The following is a 25051-nucleotide window of genomic DNA, read 5'->3' on the forward strand; positions in this document are numbered from 1 at the left end:
ATGTTCGTAAATATATCGACTGTTCGTAGAATTCAACTAATCAAGTAACGAAACGTAAAAGAGAGTCAGCTGAAGATGACTCGGACGACGATCAAGTACACGATGAAGTTAGATTGTGGGAGGATGGCTTTAAAGATCGTTATTACGAATCGAAATTCGATGTGTCTCCTGATAATTTAGCATTCAGGTAAGATAAGTTATACGATGAAATATATCACGTAGATTCTGAATTGTAATAAATTTTATTTAATCACATACAGGAATAACGTAGCGTTGCAGTATGTGCGTGGTTTATGTTGGGTTTTACGATATTACTATCAGGGTTGTGCTTCATGGAAATGGTATTTTCCGTATCATTACGCGCCATTCGCTAGCGATTTCATCAATATCGGTGGTCTTTCTACCGAATTTGAGAAAGGAACTACACCAGTAAGTACTTTGAGATTGAATCGATCATTGCAAAGAATGTATTTACCTTGTTTTGGATGTTTTAGTTCCGTCCATTAGAGCAATTGATGGGTGTATTTCCAGCAGCTAGCAGTAAACATATCCCTGCGCCGTGGGCAAAATTAATGATCAATCCAGTAGGTTGAGATTCGTTATATGTAAATTATATGACATATAATTTCCGATACTTATCAAATTTTTTATATTAACTTGCATTAGAGATCGCCGATTATCGACTTCTATCCGGAAGATTTTAAGATCGATTTAAACGGTAAAAAATTTGCTTGGCAAGGAATAGCTCTACTTCCTTTTGTGGACGAGAAACGATTGTTCAAGGCATTGGAGCCTTATTACGATTGCTTAACAGAAGCAGAAAGTACGACGTCTATTTCAGTAAATAATAAGATTTAACTATATGATTTCTTTAAAGTTCATAATTTAATATCGATATTAATGTTTTTAGAGAAACGAAACGTTCAAGGAGACAATCGGCTATACGTAGGACTTGGCAATAGTGGTTATAATTTTATAAAGGGACTTTATACGAATCACGTACTATTCGACGCAGAAACTCAAATATGCATAGACAATATGCGAGGTATGGTTTTATTAGCAGACGATTGCGTCGGAGATGGGGCTACTTTACCTTCACCCATAAACGGTCTACCAGTCAGGAATAACAAAGTATATTGGTACGTATGAAATACACTAAATCTTAAAATAAAAATACTTATTTCATCTTAAATCGGAAGTACAATTTTCATCTTTTTTCTGTTATAGTGCCAGATTCAGGGATCCAAAATATAGTAGTAGTTTCATTTTCCCTGCGAGGAAGTTGAAGGGTGTCAGAGAGCCACCGAGAGTTTTGAAACCTCAAGACTTTGATCAAATGAATCGTAATACTGGAAACACTTGGAAACCACAAATTGGTTTCACTCCTTCCACACAAGTAGCTACATTGAACGATGCAGGTCGAAGAATACTTAGGTAGGTTATAATAATATCTTTATAGTATTTGTAGTATTTAATCAATTTAGCACGAACATATAAACACAGGTATTTCTTTTTGTACGTAGACATTACACGAACCACAATGGAGTGCCACCACCATACAATCCCGTATCGATACCACAGTCGCTATATCCAGCACATCACGGTAAGTTACAATTTTAGATATATTAAATTAATTGATCGATGTTGAGATATCTGTTGATATTCAAAGGACAATTAAGAATTAAGAAACAAAGTAGAAAGGAACACGAATCTGATTTATATTAGAAAACAAAGTGGTCACCGCGCGTTAAGTCCTATGCTCAATGTGAGTCACAACCCTTGATCTTTCAAACAATACCGTGCTTATTAGAACCAAATTGGAGCGCACGCGACTCTTTCACCAACAACACAATTCTTCGTTGAATAAAAACCACGTACGGGTGGTATTCATTGTTTTCTGCGCCCTATCAGAAGTCGCGGCGACACCCCATCTCGTCATTTGTGTACGTGTTTCGTGTTCTATGCGTCGATCGATTAAAATTGTCTCAGGACAAGTCTTTTGTTCGTCGATCTGACGAGTTTTTTCTTTCATAATGTTATATTAATTATAATCGAACAAAGCTATAAATTAGCTAGTACCTCGAGTAACGATTTGATTCATAAGGATGAATTATAGAAAGCTGACTTGCATAATAATCTCCATCTAATAATTTGGACCTTGGAACTGATTATAATCGAATAATCGCCAGCTGAACGAAAGTTAACGTTCATCAACATTTTTTCTTCGAATAAATGAAAAGCTAAATCCACAGAACAAATGTCTGCTCCTATATCCTTGCTTCATCGTACTTTGCTTTTTTCGTTCTATATAGATGGTGAGGGAAATCGTGTTCTGTCCTCGTCATCCTCGATTCACCGCCATCTCTATGCTGGCTACATCAAACTCGTTAAAGTCACCGAGAACTGTCCCCGAAAATTGGGAACCGATTAGGGCCGTCCCAATTAAGGGTCGACCACCGACAGTCGTTAACGACCTTTGACTTCGTAGCCACGCAAGATTTTTCCATCTAAAATCCAGCTGACAAACTAGCGAGACGGGCAGGAGAATTGATTCTCCGTTTGCTTCGAGTTAGTTGCTGCTCCTTGGCTGCATGTAGAATGGAAAGAGAGAGAAAGGTGGGCGAAGAGGGGCGTGAGGATGGGAAATCGGGGGTCAGAGGCGGGAGCACGAGCGTGTAAGGGGTTTGCGAAGCCGAGGGGCTTCGGTCCCGGATTAGCTTCGAGGGTAGTTCGTCACGTAGAGCGTGACTTCGGCCGTTTCGTTGTTTGGCACGTCGAGGTGGAACCAACGGTTCCACGGTTTTCCCCCAATTATAAAACAAACGCGGTGCACTCTGTAATTATCCAATTAGTGGATGTTCCACCATCATCGCCTGCTATCACCGTCGTTGCAACCATCGTCAGATCGTCGTTGCAAACCTGCCCCGGCATTTCACGAATCGTCCGTTCTCTCCCCAAGCATCTGTCGATCTGTCTGGCTGAGATTACAAAGCCGAACAAACGACTATTACTTTGTACCAGTGATTCGTTATCGTTCCTCGTTGTCGACGTCCGAGTTCCTCCCGTGGCCTGTAGCGGTACACCAGCTCGAGGAAACGGCTCGTCGACTACGCGAACTCCAATGGGCGTGCATCTCTGTGTCGATGATCTTTACGTGTTTTGTGGGGGATTTGGAATTTTCCTTCGAATGGTATTATGGAAAATAATAAAAAGGAGACACGCAAATTATTGGTATATTATCGGTCCTCCTTTCGATCAATGAAATCAACGAAAGTCGATAAATTTTCCTTCCATTCTTCTTCCTCACCTACGATTACGCATGTGTCTCTCACGGTATAGCGAGAGTTTATTAATCTTAAAGATGAAAGGTTTATTTAATTAAGAAATTGCAAATCTTTGTAATTAAAACAAGGCGCGAGAAGAATTATGAGAATTCGCGAATTATGAGAACGCAGCTGGAAATACCGATTCTGGGAAGATGAATTACGATCGTTGGACGATGACAGGAGCAGGAGGCGTAATCCGATGGGTGCACACGCGACAAGAAGTAGTCGGCGCGTGACCGTAAAAACAAAACGTTGTTACACGGTGTGTGATTGATTTACCGAGGGGTGTAAACGCCAGGCACACGCGTGACCTGGTCGAACGGACCCTTCGTCCAGGAAGTCGCATTCACCGTCCACGTATGCGAGCATTCTAACGTTCTCGTTAATGCGTTTAATTTCTGCATCGAATACATTTTGCCATCGTCTACCTGAAATTGACATTTGTTCCAAGACGATCAAAGATCAAGCAGGACAGTTTCACGCTGGAGAAATCAACGTTGTTTGGATAATGTGTCGCGGAGACTCGACAAGATCGAAAATTTGAAACAACGATCTCTCGAAACGAAATATCGTATTCCGTTACGATCAGGCGAATCACCGGACCAACCATTACAGGGAGGCAGGCTATTACAGGAAGGTGTAGAAAAAGCCGCGGCTCATTTACAACTGTATTTCATGAATCTTCCTAGTACCATGGGTCAAGCACATGTTACGGAGCAAGCAAGTCGAGCAAGCCGGCTAAAGTAAAGCGAGTCAGCCAGCCAACCAAGTAGCAGCAAGCAAGCAAGCAAGCAAGCAAGCAAGCAAGCAAGAAACAAGCAAGCAAGCAAACGCTTCCTAGGGGATGAAGCTGAAAGGAGGAGTAGGAGGCGAAGGGGAAGCAGGAGGAGAGGGTTGGTCTACGTTCGTTCGTCCATATCTTCGTCCAGATGACAGGTGCAGAGGCCCCTCGTTAGACAAATTAAGCTTCGTTCTTGGCCTCCTGCCTCGATGCCATAGCGTCTACTACTCCTCTCTACGGCTTTGTCCGTCTGTCTCTATTCCATCCTCGTCTCTCCGCGTCTCCGTGTCTCTGTCGCGCGCGCGCGCGTCAGCTCGTTCGGGACTGGTTTCGAGTGGACTGCAAACACTCGTGCAGCCAGCGGTAGCAGAGCCTCGAATCGCGCAGACACCGGGCGCAAGACCAAGAAGAACCGTCCGGAATCGTGGCGCTCGCTACCACCAGCTATCCTAACGGCGATGCATAGAATTCCTTTCGAACGTTCCTGGCGAATCGACGGAAGCGAATCGTGGCAGGCTCTTATTCGTGGAAGGTTTACGAGGGACAGACGAAACGACGATTTCTTATCACGACGACGACGACGACGACGACGACGACCTTTTCTGAAAGTTCGAGATGTCTATCGAAGATCGAAAATTTAGTCAAAATTAAGTCACTCTGCCGGACCATTTTCTTCTTCCTTTCTTTTTTTTCTCTTTCTAATAAATTACCTATTACTCGATTTCCGCGTAAGATCACTTACACGAAGGCGAGCAAGTTTTAACCACGAGACGATCGAAATCTATCGGGAGGAACTAAAATATGTTCGTCGTTGAGCCGTCTCAACGCGACGACCATACGAAACTATCAGAGTGCGTATTTTCTGAAAGCATGCACGTTCACGGCGCATCTTCGGTCTCGATTCGCTGGTGGAAATTACCTCTCTGGGCCGCGTCCCATCCATCGGCAGCGAGGTGTGCCGCGTCTATTTACAAGCTTCTCTCTTTCTCTCCGCCTTTTCTCTGTCCCTCGCGGAAACTGGCTGCCGCTTTCACGAGATATTACCTGTAATGTCCGCTGCATCCATTACGCGTCATTATCCATCCATTAGTCGTTTTCAGATGCGTAAAACGGACGCTTCGAAAAAAGACGCTTAGACGCTGCGATGCGCGGAACGGGCCAGCCTCCTTCTTTCATTCGCCTTTCTCTTTATCTTCTGCCACGGGAATATTCCCTCGAACGTCCTTCTCGCTTATCTTGAAATTATTCCGAATATTTATCATTATTCCCATCTTATGGGAAATGGTTTACCGTAAATGTACAGAACGGTATAAGACAGCGAGAACGATAGAAACGAAATCAGGATACTCGTGAATTTTAAATAATTCGACCTTAACGAAGTTTCAACTACGTATTTCCGAAAGACCCTTAGAATAATCGAACTTTAGAAAATTCTCGATAATCTACTCGTAAAAACACGCTCGTTCGATCTCCGACAATTGACCGTAATTTAAAAAAGATAATAAAAGTAAACGATGAGAGGCGATTAGCAGACAAGCATTTAGCGACTTTACAATTGATATGTCAGCGATTACGAGCAACTCGACGGTAATTACGGGTTGGACCGGTAACGAGGACACGTGTTTTCCATGGAAAAACTTCGATCTCGAAGACGAGTCGAACAAAGCGATCCAGAAGGATGAAGTAGGAGGAGGAGGAGGAGGAGGAGGAGGAGGAGGAGGACGAGGGAACAGAGGCTTCTTCTCTAAATGCTCGTTCACCCTCGCCTATTCATTCTTCACGTATGTCTACTACCTGCGATACAGCCTCCCCGCCATTAACTATAGGATCCATTCATCTTCGAGAGCATAGGTGAACTTGTCCTCGCGATCTCTTCAGACACTCGATGATGCCCGCGCTCTGGCTCTCTTTGGACTGAAACTTCAAAGCCTGCTCCTTTCTCTCAACGGAGACAGAGAAAAGGAGAAAGAGAGTAGGCAAGAAGTAGGCAAAAAAAAAAATATGCGTTTTATTATCAGAAGGTTTTCTTCTTCTTCCAGTACATCTTTTACCATTCCGTCTAATTCATCGTAGATAGATTTATTTCCGTGCCTGGGAAACGGAGGCAAAAGACTGGAACGATTTGATTCGTGTGATCGGTAAAATTGAATATCTATAAAAATTGTAAGATACAAAGGAGACTAATGATAAGATTTCAAGAAAAAATTTCAAGATCACCTCCATTTTTGGATACACGCGACGACGGATTTTAATTGTTAAGTTCTTCGATTCAAAATAACGTTGAAAATTCTTTTCACAAGAGTTTCTCTAATTTGGCAAAGAATTCCGAGTGGAGTCGAGTATGTGGTTGATTGAAAATTCGTACGAACCACGGGGATAACGATACGCTCGTGCTCCCATAGCCCGGCAACAGGGACAGATACGGTCTCTGTTTTCCATGGTGTGGGACTGACGGGCGTCACTGGCAGCGCCGTGGCTAATTTCCTCGGCATTGAACCGCATTGTGCTCTAAATCGGCCTTCCCGCCTTCGAAAACCCACCCCCTTCGCAATCGCATGGACAACCTACACCGTATCTCTCTGTAGAATCGTTCAAGTTCATTCAGTTTTTTCTTATTTCTCGGTTTTCCTGTTATCGGAGAAATCGTAGGTAATTTACTCTTCGTCTCGCTCTAGATTCGTACGTCCAATAAATTATCTCCTATCCAGTTTAATAAGATTTCTCGCGAATTTGGCTTTCTATGGTAATTTCGATAATAAGCTGCAATCGTCTTATTGACTCAATTTTGCCCCATCTCTCCGACTTTCGATCGTTTACAAGAGCCTGAAGAGAAAAAAGAACGACATTCGGCGTTTTATCGATTTAATAATCGTAATTACAAGAAAATGGGCAAATTTCTCTCGTTCGACTCTTTACCTTAAAACATCGAGCCACGCGTCGAGTTGCGAAGGCGTCAAGTTCTCAAGATCGAACGATTCTTAATATCTCACCAGTCCAGTCAGCTCTAAACAAGCTTTGCAGCGTGTTTACAGCGATCTGCAGCCGCCGATCTCGCCTGAAATTATAAAAGAATGACGAAGAAGAAACGAGAAAGTTTCATGGTCGAAGCGTGCACGATGCGCGAGGCCAGAAGAAAAGCGAATTAAGTCCGGCCAGAGTGGTAGATTTAATCGCGCTATTTTTTACCTCGCGGAGGAGCACGGGTGAAAAGTCGTGAATATCCGCGAGGTGTCAGCGAGCCGCGGCTCCTTCTTCACCACCGGTAAGAAATCGTGAAACGGGTTGAGGATGCGTGGAGTGGCGAACCGGAGGGGTAGGATGAGAGAGCGACTCGACGTCGAGAGGGATCCGCCCTCTCGTCAAGGGTCCAGCCAGTAGACAGTCTCACTAATTACGCCGCGCCTCATTAGCGTGGAAGCCTGGCAGTCGCTTAAGGACACGTACGACGAGTCTTCTTCGGTTTCGTCAAAGATACAGATTTCTTTTTCCCTTTTCTGCTCCTTCTTTGCTCTACCCTCCCTCTGTCTCGGTTCCTCCTCCTCGCTCTTCGTTCGTTCTTTCCTTCTTTTCTTGTTTCCTACCTCTTTGCTAACGGATGAGAGGAGAAGGCAAGTGAAGGGGAAGGCACAGGTCCTTTACCGCGATTCTTCCTCGCTCGCTGACACTGAAATACTAAAAAAAAAAAAAAAAAAAAAAAAAAAAATATTAGCAATGAGAGAAATCCTCTTGTTGCCGCGACGCAAGAGTTCGAAGAGCACGGGTGTCCGCGCAGAGATCCGCGGGGTGGAAATTGCAGTATGTACGTGGAGAAGTACGTGGTTTCTTGGGTAAAATTGGGAACGATAAGAGCGAGTGTTTTTCCTTTGTGGCGAAGATTTCGACGGTCGTCGAGGATAATTTATAGGGACTGTTGCACAGATTGCCGATACTTGGTATTTAACGAGCACGTTATTCGGATATTCACAGATAATTGGCTACTTTTAACGTCGACGATTTTTAAGGAAATTCTAAATTATCCTATTCGAATATACTTAACAGAGAAATTCGCGTAATTATATTGAAAATTATCAATTTTATACAAGTCTTTGTACGCATCAGGGATTACGCAAAAAATTTCCTCGTCCTTCGATGCAATCGGAGCAATCGAAATCGTTAAGGGACACAGGAGGGGCGTTTGGGATCACTTTGATTATCAATTCTTCGCTTGACCAGCTTTGGTCCACCAGGATCGTCTGACTCGAGGCAATTCTCTCGGCGAGCGTGAAACTCTATTAGAGCCAGAAGGGTCAGCAGCTACGGTACCGTTTCGATTTGTTCCTGTGAAGGGTACGTGCGATTTCTAGTGGCTAATAGAAAGGCTGCCCTCGACTCTCTATAGTTACTGCGAGGTGGAGGAGGCAGGGGTCGATTCGTTTGGTCTTTTACTTAAAGCCAAACCGACCCTATATTCGTTTATATGATCGATATTATCGGACCATCAGTTGCCTGTTTAATCGGCCAAATGTCCGATTCGTAACTGTCCGATATACTACTTAATATTTCATGCTGACACTGCGATGCTCTATGTTGCATTGCTTTCTCTGACTTTTGCAATTCCTAGCGTAACTGCGTACAAGGTAGAATATTTTTCTTTCTAGTTATCGTACCTTACGACATCTGAAATTTCGAATATATTCAGAATATTCTTTCGTAATACGTAGCGTTGCTTCTTCATTTCTGTTGCGATACATATTTGTTAAAAATGTCCAAAAAATCTGAGGCTCGTGGTACTATAGTAAATAATTTTACCACGATAGAAAGCAATTCAGAGCGAAAGCAAGAGGAAAAGATATTTTCGCAGCGTTAGATCTATTTTCCCCGAAATTCTCGTTACGTTGACTTCCGGGGCTAATTGAAGAGTCGAGGACCGACACGTCTGCTCGTATTACGTTCCCATGAGCTAACAGGGGACGAAGGTCCTCTATCGTTCGTAAGAAAAAGAACGGCCGCGAGAGAATTTTCCTTTCTTTTTCGGATCACCTGAATGGAGGAGCCTCTTTCACATAATAAAAGTAAATGATGCGCATATCCTACGTTCTCCGGCCAGCCAAAGAAAAGATACGTTGTTTTGTCGAGGGATCATCATCGATACACCTGTGCACTAACTTCTAATTTTCTTCTCTTTACTCTCAGAAATAACTCGAATGCGTGTGGTTTTATAGAAGAAAATCTTTACCTATTTTTCTCCTTAATTTTTTCATCAAAGTTAATTTTTTCTTCCACTTAGAATTCATAATGTCCAATTTCTCTTTCGTAGTTTTTACGTTGCGCGCTGAAAGTAATAAAATCGTATTAATAACGAACGATAGACACTTAATAACCCTGTCATTAATAGCCAGTAGTAGCTTCTAGATCCTGACGTACTAAATCGTAAATTACTCGTACCTGTATCAACGAACTTATGTACATCCGAGATCTGAAAGCAGTCGTCATACATAGAGCACGGACTGTTTAAGTTTGGAAAAAGGGAGCAACCTTGTACTTTGACCCTTGAGGTGAAAGTGCATCGGTCGAACGTGCGTATAAGCGACACTATCCGGCAAGAAAATTCGCGTGGCCTTCCTCGTGGGATTTCTATTCGGTCCTTTTCCTTTTCTAGCTCTCGTTCCAATTAACCTTGAGGCCACGAAGCGGCTACGAGCCTTTCGCCTCGCAGGATGCGAACGAGAGCATAAAGGGGGCAGTCGAATGAGATTAATTCAGAAATGACGACGAGTTCTTGTTGCCTCCCTGCGTACGCGCGATTATATACGACGGATGTGCACGCAGAGAGAGAGAGAGAGAGAGAGAGGCTGGACGACTCCCTGAATATATGTGTAAACACGCTTCGTAATACCCTTCTTTCTACGGTGATTTTGCTTTCATTCCTTGCTTTTTCATATCCTCTTTTTATTGCTTTTTTCATCTAGTTTCTAGTGTTTTCGTTTTAAATGTTTTTCCATATATATATTTTTTTGCGATTGTTTTCAACTGCTCTTTCTTTGCTGTGTTATATAATTAAGTAGTGCTTTTTAGACGTTCACTTCGTCCGCTCTCGTTGTTTTTTTTTTATATAAAACGCAGTTTACGCGACGAACGCCTTGATTCTGGTTTATGAAAGGGTTCAATTCTCTTCATCGTCGTTTAAAGATCCTCGAAAGACGCATTCGCGACTGTTCAACTGTCATTGTTGCATCTCCATTCGTCTGTCATTTTTACTTCCTCCCTTTTTTCACGCCATGTAAATTACATTTGCGTTTCTGGGTCGCGCGATTAACCGACAGAAACGAAAATCAATCGTGGCGTGTTTGCAACGTCGAGAATTCGACGAATGAAAATGTTTTCCGCTTTTCTCTCCCGCCTTTCCCTCCCGCCTTTCCCTCGCCTGCCGACTCGCCGATATTTTTCTCTGTCCCGGAATCGGGGCTTTTCATCGTTCCTCTTTCTCTTCTCCTCTCTTGCTTTCGTTTTTTACCTTGGCACCGTTTCTTCGCGCTCGGTTGCCTCGAGAACCCGCTCTACGCGCGTTTGTAATATCAAGAAACCGCGGCGTCGGTGAAATCCTCGGTTAGTATCCTCGAGAACGTAAAGAAAAGGTGAGTCGGTCCCGAGGGTGCGGTTTTCCACCTCATTTCCGCGCGAACGCGGCGAACAACGGATTCTAAATCCGAAGGAACAGAGAAACTGCCCTTCTCTGTCTTTCCTATTGGATTTCTTCTATTGTACCTTGCTGTAGACATCGGCGAAGATCATCCGTCGAATCGGATTTTAGCAGGCGCCTTGACCGGTTTTTTAGACATTGTGCGGTTTTCTAGAGGATTCCCCAACCTCTTTTTAAAGATCTTTAATGCGGTAATTCCTATTCCTTGTCATTGTCACCGAAGATTCTCTAAAGTATAATCTCGATGATCGTTCTTTTCCAAATTTCATCCTGTATGCAACCAGCGTATTATTTGAATTCGTACGATATTAATCAATTCGTGTATCATCCAAGTACTGGCGTTTCCTCGTTCGCTGAAAATTAATTTTATCAAGCAGGCGTTACAATTTTCGTTATCGAATTGCTTTAAGACTTTCACTTTTACGCAAACCTTATAATGTACGGGTGTAAACACGTCATCTCTGTAGAGATCAATAGATCATGGTCTAGTAGATTGTAGACGGTCAATAGATCGAAGGAAGAATAAGAATTGCAGGCGCTTTTAAAGTGGGTCCTTTTCTTCCTTTTCATTTCGGATCGGAAGTGTAAAAGGTTCTCCAGGCTTAAGTGGCCGGATCCATGACACGTTTTGATTCCTGCGGAACGTATCAGGTTTCGGAACGTACGGTGGCCGTGTTCTTCTCGGTTAGGGAACGATCTCGTTTCTGAACGTGTCGACTTGTTGACCCATCTACCAGCCACTCCCGAAGGATCCGATTTCACCGACGTTTCGAGGACTCGCGACCGTGCTGACCGTCCAGATCTGGCCGTGGAATCCTCTTCAACTGGCTTCTCTGGAATTTCCTCGGACCACCGCGTCGAATTTCGCGGTTCCGCCGAAAATTTGGATATTCTTCGCTGTTTGCTCAATCAAACTACATTTCCTCGGTTCCCTGTGTTTGGACAATCTTGCGTCTCTGTCAATTAATCTTAAAACGATGCTACAAAGATTCAATCGTTACGTTGCTACAAAACTTGAGATCTAGTCTTGACGTCTCAATCGAAGAGAAGTCTATAAACAGAACGGAGGTTCGTCGTTTCAAACGACACCTTCGCTAGGAAAGCTGGCGTGTTGTCGCACGGCCACACTCTCCTCCGCCTACTCCAGAGCTCTCGAAGGGTCCTTGATTTCGCAACCTGTACGAAAGTCTCGCGGTGCGCAACGCGGTTGCCGAGATCGGAGGTGACGGAGACGCACGGATGGTTCGCGCGTTGCCTTACGATAGAGTGCGAGGGGTAGAAGAAGCAAACTCAAAGTACAGAGGAAGGGAAATAAAATAAAGAAATAAAAAATGTGGAGGAAAGATCGAGATGGGAAGGAGAAAGGGAGAAAAAGAAAGGAGAGAAAGGGAACGAAAGAAGGGGATGATATCCCTCTCAGTGTGTAGCATTTGAAGGAGACGACGCTTCTCTTTGCAAGAGTAGAGATCCTGATGGGTCTCGGGAGGGGCGTATTTACAAGGAGGAGAGAGAGAGAGAGAGAGGAGTACGGAAGGAAGACAGGCGGAGGAAAAGAGGAGAGATACGGGACGCAAAGGGGGCCACGAGGAAGAGGACGATGGGAGTGAAGCATCCTCGACAGTTCTAGGATACTCCTTGCCGGTATCCTGGGGTCCTCGCTGCACAAGGACCATCCTCTTCCTCTTCCTCTTCTTCGCGACGCACTGTTTTCCTCTCTTTTTTTCTACCAGTTTAGGTCCTTCTTCCCTCTTCTTTTCGTTCCTTTCTTCCTCCCGTTCCTTTCCTAACTTCCTCTCGTGACGTTTCTGCGCCTGCGACGTTTATACCTCCTCCTCTTCCTCTTCCTCTCCCTGTTCGTCTTCTTTCTCGTCTCCTTAACTCCGTTACAAAGCCGAGTAGCCACCTTTTCAGCGCTCTTCTCGCTTTTCAGGATCCACCGCGTCTCTACCGCAACTCTTCAGTTCGCGACCTCCTGTGCACTCGTGTGCTTCCTCCCTCGCCACAGCTCCCTCTCTCTCTCTCTCTCTTTCTCTCTCTCTCTCTCTCTCTGTCCCTCCCTCCCGCCCCCTCTCTATTCTTTCTCTTTCTTTTCTGCTTGTCTCCTCGTTCTCCCGGAACCTCCTCGGTATACTCGCGCGTCGAGCAAGTGTGTAGGATTCGATATCACCTAATCACGATCCTCGAGCGGGAACAGACTCTTCTCTCGACGACTTTTCGACGGCACGAGGGGCGTGATTGTTTTTTCTTCTGCTGTCTCTGTTCACGAGCGTTACCTTAATGGTCTTCCGATACGTCTTGTAAAAGAGTCGAGGACCTTTAAACGACTTGTGGTTAGATGCTTGGTGAACGGTATTTGAGTTCATGGGATTGAGTTTGATCTCGTGTCGCATGCAATCGGACTAAAGTTTCTGAATGCGAATCATTTTCTGGTCAATCCTCTAATCTCCTATCACGTGGAAGTATCAACGAAGCATAATAGAAAATGTCTATTTTTATTTTGTTTCATTTATTCACTACTAGTTACGAAGTTTTAATTCTTCGGTCGTACCATATCTACTTTATTATTTTCCAGTCATATTTCCTATTTTCTATTCTATTTCGTTGCAATTAACGCGTCTCTATATCAAAAATGAAACTCATGTTCTCCCCCGCCTTCTAACGAAATGATAAAATCAACGTGGACCCATCACGACGACAATCACAGAAATACCAATTTGAAACTATGAAATGGTTCAAAGATCATTCAAAAACCGAGACAGCACTCGACTCGCCTCCTAATCGTCGAGTCGATGCTGTCTCTTACGATCGTAAATACGGTGGCTGCGGCTTCCGGAGGAAAAGGTAGCGTGGATGTAAACGCGGCCATAGAGGACGCGAGAGCGGCGGAGGTAATGCGCCAGCTGAGGCAAGGGTCCTTGCTTTGACTCCAAACTCACCAGTATAACTGAATGCCTCTCTATAGGCCGAGTACGTGCTTCTAAGTGCATCCTGATTTTTCGAAGCTCTTTGATTATGCCCTTCTTCTCTCTTTCTTTCCCTTCGGCTCTCCTGTTACCTTACCCCCTTGTATTCGCATTCTTCTTCCGTCTTTCCGGCTTTACCTTTGCTCGATCTGCAAACGGAGGACGTGGAAACAGCTATCGATTTACTACTAATGTTTCTTAAGGAAGTTATATTATCTTATTACCCGGGAAATTCGACTCTACGATCTTTAATCGATATAAATCTTTTAATATGCAACCTTCGTAGAATTCCTTCATCCATTCGTTTGTAGTTTCAGAATTATTTAATAAAAAAGACTTACTTGTTCACGTTGTCAAATCAAATCTCGCTATCGATTTCTTAAAGCCAACTCCTTACGCCTTACACGGTGAAGCGAAGAAATCGATTTACGGATTGAAACGGGCTTTTGGACGGCTCGGGTAGCGGCTGGATCTCTTCACAGGTGCACAAGTAGCTGTGTTGATTTATTTGATAAATGAGTAGTGGATAGGGCTTTAAGCGGGCGAGAGAGAGGGAGAGCTCTCCAGCGGAGAGTCCTACAACGCCGAGCGCACTACTCTTTCGCTCCTCTGCTTTCGTTTCCTCTCTCCCTCTCTCTCTTTCGCCTTCTCGTTTTTTACCCCGACTCCCTCTTGCCTCCCTGAAATCAAACGTAGAACCAGTTGGACCGACATAGGTCCCGCGAGTGCGATTCAAACACTCTCACCGTGGCTCCTCTCTGCTACTTTCATCGTCAATGCGATTTTCACTGCTTGTTTCTCGCGGTACGCCCTGTCTCTTCGAGCTATCCGGAAACAATACTCTCCCGGAGAATACGCTTGAAATGATACGAAATTGTTACAATGTTACACCAAGTGTTTTACAAATATTTATAATAAATTTTATCAAACGGTATTGCACATAATTAACGATACCGATCCTTTAAAGAAGATATCAAAGAAGAAATGTTCCAGAAAGGGCAAGGTCCACGTGCACGCGAGACGCGACTTGATCCAAAACGGCTGAGCAAGCAGGCCGTGCGAGCATCGTCGGAGCCAGCTATGCAGAAATCCGCGTTTTTCTTCTCTTCTTCGTGGTTCGCCAATGTTCCGCCAATGTTCCGCCGATATACCGTCTCCTCCTTCGTGGAGGACTAGAAAGCGAAAATATTGACTCTGTCAGCCGGTCGGTTCAACGTATAACGCGAAAGAGAAGCGGCCGCTGGAAGGCGGTACAAATTAGGGACGGATATCGTATTGTTTTGGAACAATGTCAGAGGGATTAGCCAGTCCGTACACATCGAGCGTCCACGTGAAAACGCTCCGTTTCGTTCCCCTTCCAACATCGTTACAATTGTACCGACACGGCTATACCGATTTATCCTGGAGAAGCCGGGAAAATAACAAAGGATCCGTCTTTCCAGTTGAAACTTCTCGCAGACGTGGCACACGACGAGGTCTGCTCTGCTTGTAATCGAGAAGGGACGACGATCAGCGATTCCGTCGTCGTTATCGGCGATGAATAATTAATGTCGTTAATGAATTAAAGATCACCGTGGGTTAAAGAAAGCCAGCGATTGACTGGTTGGCTCGTTAAATATTGGCTGCATCTTGCACAGCTTCGCCAACGTGTATTGATTTCGTCGCGTCTCTGACTAGGTGTATAAATAATTTCTAATTTGAAGAACGAATACGTTCCCTGAAATATGACATTGTTAACCTGAAAATTAATTTGAAAAGATTTTATAACAACTTCCACCAAGTTGATGACAATTGATAAGATAAGACAATTGATAATATATGAGGTGTATTGTGTTGTCCGTGATACTTATAGCCGTGCTGTAGATGTCGCTGATGGGTGTTACTGCTATTTTTCTTCTAATTTAGGATGCGTGAAAGAAAAATCGGATCCCGAACGTTCGTAACCTAAGGCGCTAACCACTGCGCTACCATCGTCCGACACTAGTTAGTGTCGAGTGGTGGTATTTGCTGTGGAGTGCCGCCACATATATATCACATATATATGTCGGAGATGAAAGAACACCGGAGCCTTTGGAATTTTGGATAATCCCGCAACATTGTAATCTAGAGTCTACTATAGCTGTAATTAGACAATTGTAGTTATTCAATCCGATTGTAATTGTTCGCGAGTTGTGATAATGAGCTTGGGCTCGAGGCGGCAGCCAGTCGCCGAACGTAGCCGCGGTCACGGGATGAACGCTTTGTCTAACAAAGGTATGGAGTAATTCTATAGCTCTCCTTAAAAGAAATATTTGTGGCGGCACGCGACAGTAAACATTCCAACGGTTTCTGTCCCGTGGCTCGCCACACGCAGACCCTATTCTTCGAGCAAGATGATGATGCCAGATGTCGATGCGTCTCCGGAGTACATGTTCAGCTAGCCCGAGGGCCCGTCATAAATCTTAGAATTTAGTTGACTAAAGTCCTTCGAACATTCAGTCTTTGTCCCAGCTACGGGAAGATAGGAGAGACCTATTTTTCAACGAACGGCGTCTCCCACTAGCAACTTTCCCTCGAGGGCGGCTAGCATCTTTTTCTAACCACCGATATGGAGATTGACCAATTAGCAGCAACGCCAAATTCCCTCACCTTCTGAACGAAGGGTATCCTCGACGAATCCGATGATCTCGTGTCCTCAGACACACCCCATCATAGTTTTCCTCTGCAGCATCATCGCGACGGAGAGTCATTCTCTCGTGAGGTCGTATTAGCGAGTAGTTACTTAGAGTCTGTACGCTCGGTGGATATTCCACGTTTTCGCAAAGAGACCGACTTAGATTTTTGTGAGCACGTACATCTATCATCCCGTTGACCGCGGATTCGTTATTGGACCTAAGACCAACATCACTAGTATCGCGAGTGTCCAACCGCCGCGGTTGATTGTCGAGTCGGTAGCATCCATACTCGTATTAACAGACCGTACCTTCGTTATAACACGACGATGGCCGATTCCAATGAAGATTCATCGAACGCCCACAACCTTATTCCTGACCCTGACATTCATATATAATATATATTATATATGATTACGTAGATTGATATTTAATAGTACCTAATCGATAAATAAGTAAAATAGGAAGAAGAACGATTGGATGAAATTTCTTTTTCCTTATCAGAGACACCGATGTGTTAAAGCGGGTGGCAAAGGCGTCAGATAAGGCACCATCGTTGATTGGATCACCGCGAGAAATCGATACCTCAGCCCCCTCTTCTCCGGTTCGGAGCTTCTCCTTCTTCGTTTCAACCTCTGTCTTCGTCGTTCCTCCGAGAGTACACGCTTTCACCCTCCACCTCCTGTCTCTCTCTCTCTCTCTCTCTCTTTTCTGTGTTCCTCCTCGTGGCCGCCGCCGTGGCTGCCTCCAATTTCCCCGTGACGGGCTCCTGGAGGATTCTCGAGTGCCCTCTCATCGCCCTCTGGGCCATCCAACCGAGCTCTGTCCGGCAGTCTCCATGCCAACACCCGCTCGATAAATTTATTGGTCGCCTCTGACACGAGTGCTTCTGCATACTTCTTTCTCCTTCTCTCTGGTACTTCGTCTTATAACGTCATCTCTGTCACGCTCGGATACACCGTTCTTGCAAGTAGGGATATTTTCTTGGCCGATGCTCAGCCACGGGACCTCGCGAAATGTCACGCGACTCTTGCATTTCGGCTTACCCTATTAACGCTGAGCTCATCTCCTCGACTGTTAACAACCGCTTTAAGCTTTGTTTCTTTCCGACGAAAGAGGATTAGTTTTCGATTGTTGGCGCTCGATTATTATTTTTAGCTGTCGGAAAAAATCTCTAGTTATGAGCAGTTATGGGCAACTTGGAGATATATACTTAGATGTCGTAAGCATTCTATAGGAATAGATACGTATTTTGAATCTCATGCTGCGATAGTCATTTGTAAATTGATACGTCAAATTTCTCATTCGGATTAGATCTCATCGAACAAGTTGAGTATAGTACGGACGATGGAATAGTTCCGAATTGATACCGTGCGGCTGAGAATCACGTGACCTCGAGCTCCAATATGTCTGAAATTACCGTAAACTTTAACGCCTGATCAATTTTACGATCTGGTTATTACCTGTTTCATATGTTCTCCAACTTTCGACAAAATTTACTGAAACATAGAAATTCAAACCTTTCGAAATATGCAGTCAAAGACGCAGCGATATAATCCGCAGTACCAGGAAGCACGTACAAAACGTTCGTTAATCACGATCGAACGATGCAATCGTCGTCTAAGCCGGCGCGCAATTAAACGGCCGGCGAATTACGGTGGAGCCTGAATTGGTGGCTACTCCGCAGCTTGGTATTGGATCTCGCCTGTGGATGGGACTCGAATCAATCCGGTTCCCCCTTTGCGAAATTGTAAATAAATTAGGAGCTACGCGATCGCGAGAGTCAACACGTTACTTGCGCGCGACCGATCCCTACCTCGTCTTTACCTCCCCCTTGTTCGTACGTGTGCGCCCGCTGCGTGGCGCCACACACGCGTGCCTGTGTACCGCTGCTTGTCGGTGCGCATGCGCGAACCGAGCGAGCTCATTCACCACGGTGGGCGTGCATTGCACGAAGCGGACGAAGATAGACAAGGTACGAGGGTTAGGTTTGCGGAGAGCTGGAAAGAGAAAGGGTCGAGGGTCGGGAGGAGCACATAGACGAGGGACCAACACACCGTCGTTGCGTTTATTAACGCACGTTGCACGGTGGGGTTTGCTGGCACAGCATCGGCTGTGCGGCAACCAGCCAGGCAGGGTCAAGTGTTTCTCTCCGTCCTTCTTCGATCTTCGCCCTTTTCCGTTTCCCCTCCCCCTCAGCCTCCCCGCCGACCGCTGTGTCCCACCTTCCCGCGCGCACCTTCCCCTACCCACGACTCTGTACCCCCACCGTTTCCCCGCAACCCCCTACGGGTTCTACGGTCGCCTCGACCGAAGCTGAAATATCCGGAGAACGAAACGCGGTTGCTCGCAGATCCAACTTTTCTCCTTATGCGCGTTACGTTTCCGTCTTCCACCACCCCTTTTTGTTCGTCGTTGACGATTATTAATTCGCGATAAATAATCAATCATGACGGAACTTTGAAATTTCGAAAAAGCACGATATAAAGGTATTGCGAGAATTGCAAAATATTCAGAAGCTCACATTCCTAAAAATGTTTGCGGTAATCAGCGCGGGCTTGTAAATATTCGATGCGCGTTCGAACGATAATTAGGAAACGGCGGTACGTCGAAAATCTCGTTGGGAATTTTAGTAATAATTACGAGGCGACGATCACGGGATAAATCGGCCGAAATCTCAACGTGGATTTCGATAACAATCGACGGGCCGTGAATGCATTGGCAAACGTCCAACGATGCGACGCGGATTCCGATAATCATCGATGGACGCGCCATAAAACGTTCCAAATCGCGATGCAGATTTCGCCAATGTGAATTTCGATAATCGTAAAATCGTAAAATCGTATTTCGTAAAATATCAAAAATTCCGACAATTAACGAGTATTGTACAATACAAAAAATGGCTATCGATAAATGAATTTAGTCGTTCGGAAGTTACAATGATCTGTTCCACAAATTCGAAAGTTACAAGGAGCGATGAAAAATAATGTTACGAACATTATTTTTGTCTAATTTATCTCGAAACTTACTAATTTCAATAATAACGAAAAAAGTAAAGTCGATCAGTTCGAATTCCAAAAGGTTTAACAATTCTGGATAGAATAATTCCGAAATTATCTTATAAAATATTGAGAAATTCCCTAATGGCTGTAAAACGATATACGATACGATAACTTTGATACACAAATTAACCCTAAAAAGAGCTATACGTCGATGGGTGAACCAGCAAGGACGGTAGCTGGTTTGCCTAGCGAAAGAGAGAGGAGAAGGTTGTACGTATTTTCCTCTCGTGCGAATCACCGCGGTCGACAGAAACAGGGAAACGGAGTTGAACCACGAAGAGAGGAAGAAAGTAAAAGTCGTCCGCAGAAGGGGGAAGGGGTAAACGTGTCTCCTTTCTCGTTTCGTTTCGTTTCGTTTCGCCGAGGCAGGCAGGCAGGCAGGCAGGCTCGTCGAGGCGCTAGAAGGGCCGGCGTTCGAGGGCCTCCATTACCGACGACTAAAAAAGAGGAACAGGAAAACGCTAAGAGAAAAAGAGGAAGAGGGTAGAAGGCCAGGGGGCGTGGGGTAGGGGAAATCTTGAGTTGCACCCGGCTCGTTTCTTCTTTTCCACGGCTCTGGCAAAGGCGAGAATGAATGCGTGCAAACGGCAAAGGGTGGAAGAAGAAAGGGAAGAACCATGACGAAAGAACGGAAAAGAGGAAGGAGAAGGACGGAGACGGAGAAGAAGAAGAAGAAGAAGAAGAAGAAGAAGAAGGAGGAGGAGGGGAAGAAGTTGAAATCGCCAGCACGCGAGAGAGGTACCGGCGAGAAAAGAGGAAGCTGAAGGAGGCAACGGAGAGGACCATATACAGAAAAAGAGAAGAAGGAAGAAAGCGGTCGGAGGAATTACCGGTTCGTTGGCTAACTGGCTTCATAGAAGAAAAACCTCTTTATATCTCGCGCGCACGCACGTAAGCTGGTAGCGTGGCTGAAAAACGCGCCTTTAAGCCTCGAGTTTCATCGAATACACCCCGTGTACGAGTGGTACGCGGAACAAAGCCACCGGAAATCGCCCGAGTGGTACTCTGGCCTGCCTGGCGCCATCTTGTACACGGCTACCAGCCACGATGGGGAACGCACGCTCTTTACTCCCTCATTGTTCTTGTCGTCAGGTAGTTGCGCCACATTCGGATGGAACATCTCCCACCTTCCTTCTTCTCTTTCCCTCTGTTTTTTACTTTGTTGTACCCTTCTCTCTTGCCAGATGTCTTGAGACAAGTGACGGAGGAGCGCCGAAATTGTGACCACTTTGATGTCGAGACTCTGTTGTTCGGAGGCCGGAGATGATGTTACGCGGAGACGCGAGTTCTCGGTGCTCGTTAGAGATTCTGATGGAGCTGATTGTTGGATACGTTGTTAATTAGAGGAGATATAACTTGCTATTATCCCTGTTAAATTTGGCCCGCTGTAGACTGAGCTGTCAATCTCTCGACGTTGCACTCGAGCCTTCAATTCGAAAAAAGATTCTTGTAGTTTACCATTTGATACTTGCCTTGGTATTGGTAATACAAGGTATTTTAGGTTTCACTTACTATTCGGTAACTTTCTTCCATTCCGAATTCTATGTATCATACGCTTTCGAGATCTATGCCGATTCGAAAGTTGCCAATACGCCAACCTTGACCGTCCCGTTTCCCCTTTTTCTTTTTAAATATCGAAATCGCTATCCGTTCTTCTTACGCAAACATTATTCCTCTCAAGCAGTTGGGTTAGGTGGGTGTAGGTAAACATTGTATAGCACGTGTAAGTAGAAGGTAAGCTAAAGCTAAATAAGCGTCTTCTGCTTCCTCTTCGTCCGTCTTCTCGCTCTTTCTCTATCTTTTTTTCTTTCTCTTTTTCTTTCTCTTTTTCTTTTTCTTTTTTTTTTCGTGCTCCGATACACGCCAGCAGGAGCGTGTACGAAGTGTCTCTTACCAGCACTGGTGCCTTTTCATTCGAGTTAGTCGGTTGGTCTCGCCTCTAGAGGAAAGCGGAGGCTAAAGGGTTTCGATTTCCGTGCCGCGGCCGTACAAGTCTTTTTCACTTTCATCCGCCGCAGAGAAAATTTATACGCGCCTCGAATTCACTGGCACGCCTTTAATTTCTAATTCTTCGAACGGAAACGCCGGGTAACCGGTCGCCTCTGATTCGTCGCCTGCGAAAATCATCTCTCCGGTTTACACGCCGCGTCACCTGCAATCAAGATACCGTCGATATCTTTCACGATGCGCAAAATCGCGATATTCAAACTATATATACGCTCTATCGAACTTGTCGAAGACAGTGAAAGAGCGGAATACGAAATTTCGCCAAACAATTATCCAGCATTTTCGTTACTAGTTGGATCAGAGTTCCAGAATTTTACTTCGAATCTTGTCGTTGCACGAGAGATCAAATATTTAATGCTCTATCCCGGATCTCTTTGTCGCAAGGAAGATTATAGTTCGGAGTGTTAGAGCGTAAAATTGTAGGCAACGGTTGGCTTTCGGTTGAAAGTTCCACTTGCGTTTCTATGGGAACTGTGAACGATAGATTCGGTTTTAGCGGAAAACTTTGGCAAAATCTTCGACGCTGTCGATACGACGAACGAAAAACGACAACGAGAAGGGAAATTATGGGGCTGGATAGTCGAGGGGGGTTCCGGGGAACGACGGGGTCGGTCGGGAAAGTGTAATTTCAGTTTGAAACAGGAACGGGAGAGGCCGACCCACATCGAGGCTTCGAGTGTTTGTATTGCTGACGCGGCGATCCAATCCAATCCAATACCCATGGCGGATAGGCAACACACAGTGCATATACTATCTACGTATGAACGTATCTCCCTCTCTTTCTCTCCCTTCTTCCTCCTCCCCCTCGCCCTGTCGCTTTCCCGTCTGCTTCCCAATACAATTTCGCGGGGTTCGCGTCGAGCAGGCGGAGCCTTCATTTTGTAATTAATTGTCCGCCATTTTAACATCGGAAAATCATTTTTTCCTCGGCGACCACGACTTCCCAATTAAATCACCAGCCATACATGGATTCTCCCGTTGTTTCTGGCACGAAGAACGGTGTCGGCGATGAAACATTGCAGAGATTCGGATGATATTGTTTGGTGATCTCAATATAGACGATGTCTACCATCTTGTATATTTTTAACGCTTTATCTGAAACACGATAATATTCGAGGTATCATGGAGAAACATTGACTGTTAATAACAAAAGATTTATCGAATCACTCCGGTATCACAGTCTCTTGCAAAATGATTTCTTTCTTGCAAGTAACGTCCAATCTGTGTCCGTGTACGATCGCCAAAGTTAGATCGTACGAATTAGAGGTTTCGTCTCGTAAATCCAAGAGCGATCCAGTTACTTGGATCTATCGTCTATCGAAAAAACTGGAATTCCAGCGTCGTTATATTTACGCGATTCGAAGAAAGAATCTTGGCGCATGAATCGAAGAAGCGAACGTGGCTCCTATGGAAACAGAGAAATTAATACCCGTGGCGAAATTCAGCATAGAGCCGTCTAATTAAATACCTGAGCGTGGCAACGATCGCGACCCTCGGGATAGGGTTGAAGCGGTTAGCCGGGGCTGCATGCGTGCTAGTCGGCTGCTATTATCATAAACGCAACAATAACGAGGGATGATCCGACGTGTAAACTGTTAAACCCTCCTCCCCCTTGGCTCTTTTTTCGGCGAGGGTGAGGATTACCGTGGGGGCCCATCGAACCACGTTCCCGGGGCTGGAATCCACAGGGGATGTTATTGTTGCCGCAGAGAGCGAGAGAAAGCGGTCGTCGAGCTGCTGGAAATAGACACAGTGTAGGGACTCTGTAACTGTTAGGCTAGAAATCTACGGGACCATGCCGTTCAACCCTCGATAATATTGACGGTATTTGCCGCCTCCTATTACGAGCTCGATTGAACCAAACTATACGATTATCATGCGTCACTGATAGTCTCTCCAGACTGGATCGGGTCCTGAGACTATGGGGAGAAGGGTGACCTTTGTTGCAGGGTTTGAGCATCTCGATGATAATTTCTTAAAACGATGAGAGGTTGGCGAATCTTTTTGTCGAAGCGTGTTCGTTTACATTATACGAAGTAGTTGACATTGATCAGAGAATAGCTATTACTCACGGGAAAGGTCACTCGAGTGATTGTCTAGCGGACAGAGCTCCAAGGATAATTTATTCTGTAACATATTATAATAGAATTAACATATATTCTTTAGCTAAAATTATTTATTTACTTATTTATTTATCGTACAGGAAAGTACTCCGGCTAGAATACAAACTGAAAGTATATAATGAATAATTAATTCTGCAGTTTGGAAAAATAGATAGAAAAAAGAAAAAAATAGATAAATAGTGGACATGTTCAAATCATTACTGAAAAAAATCGCGGCTTCGCACATCCGGTTAATAGGATCACAGATAAACAAGTTGAAACGTATCTCTGTACCAGAAAAGGGTCACGAGGGTCTTAATGGGCTGCGGACAACAACAAAGTTAAGCCTATTCCTGATAATATTTAATATGGTAATTGCTATGATCAGCGATTACCATCTTCTACCCTGCATGCCGCAAACTTAAGGAAACGCGATGTCCGACCAATGCGCGATACAGCAGCCCAAAGGTGTTAGAGTATGTAAATTTCGCGGTGCATCGTCTAAGAAAACCGTGGCCTTCATACCCTCCTAACAGAATCCCTGAATGCGAGAGACGAAGTAAACGAGGAGCGTGATAAGGTCACCGAAATCGCGTATCCAAACGATTCCGCGAAGATCTCATGAGAAAACACTTATCATAACTCAATGACACGCCGTCGACCACGCACCAATGCACGAAATTACCAAATTCATATTGCGTTAAGAAAGTTTTCCATGCATCGGGAAAAGAACAATCGAAGATTAACCATATCACGCGAGAAAGCATAAAGCTGCAACGCTTGAGCAAAATTGAGACGATACCGCCAGCACCTTCCGATATTTTAGAATTACAAATAGTAAGAATATCCTCAATACCGATACCAAAGTTGGATAGGTGTATGCAACGATTAAAGGAAAAGTGTGAACGGACTACAAGCGGAGAAGCATAGACCAGTGCGAAATATGACAATTTATCGGATATCGCTGACTCTAACGATAGAATCATTATCCGGAAACATATCGCTAACGATTCCAAGAGATTGCCGTTAATTATCGACAAAGCTCCAGTAATAATAGCTCTAGTAATAATCTTCGATACGAAGTATACGGAACAAACAAGATAATCTTTATACCGATTTGTACGTTTACGAATACGATGAGCTTTTCTTCTTCCGATGAATGACTTTAATAAGATTCATTTTATATATTCCTTTTGCCAATATATATGACATAATACAAGTGGCTACGTATATAAGAAAGAAACCGCATCATTAGGGTCAAGATTCGATAGTGCGTCGTCCCAAATAATAGAGTTGAAATAATCGCACATTCCCAAGTAGTCGTCACGTCTGAACTATATTTGTATCGTTCGTTATTTAACAGCGGCCGAGACGATACGTTCAAACGGAGATCGAGGATCATACATTACGAGATACACAAATTTTAAGTTTTATCTAAAGATCGATACACTAAATAACAAGTTGCGCGAGAGTCTTACGG

The 25051-nt window shown here is 44.6% G+C and overlaps 1 protein-coding gene across 1 annotated transcript in view; it reads left to right on the forward strand.

Moving 5' to 3' along the window:
* The window catches only part of LOC117232454 (5'-3' exoribonuclease 2 homolog), a 30276-nt gene that overhangs the window by 2197 nt on the left and 3028 nt on the right, over positions 1–25051 (forward strand). Inside the window, exons 9-15 of the mRNA XM_033491800.1 lie at positions 30–187; positions 261–429; positions 495–584; positions 667–823; positions 911–1139; positions 1228–1434; positions 1524–1603. Coding sequence (XP_033347691.1) covers positions 30–187; positions 261–429; positions 495–584; positions 667–823; positions 911–1139; positions 1228–1434; positions 1524–1603 — 1090 coding nt within the window. The remainder of the gene's footprint in view (positions 1–29; positions 188–260; positions 430–494; positions 585–666; positions 824–910; positions 1140–1227; positions 1435–1523; positions 1604–25051) is intronic.

Source organism: Bombus vosnesenskii, unplaced genomic scaffold (assembly GCF_011952255.1).
Source record: "Bombus vosnesenskii isolate JDL3184/JDL3185 unplaced genomic scaffold, Bvos_JDL3184-5_v1.1 scf7180000013289, whole genome shotgun sequence".
Taxonomy (NCBI): Eukaryota; Metazoa; Arthropoda; class Insecta; order Hymenoptera; family Apidae; genus Bombus; species Bombus vosnesenskii.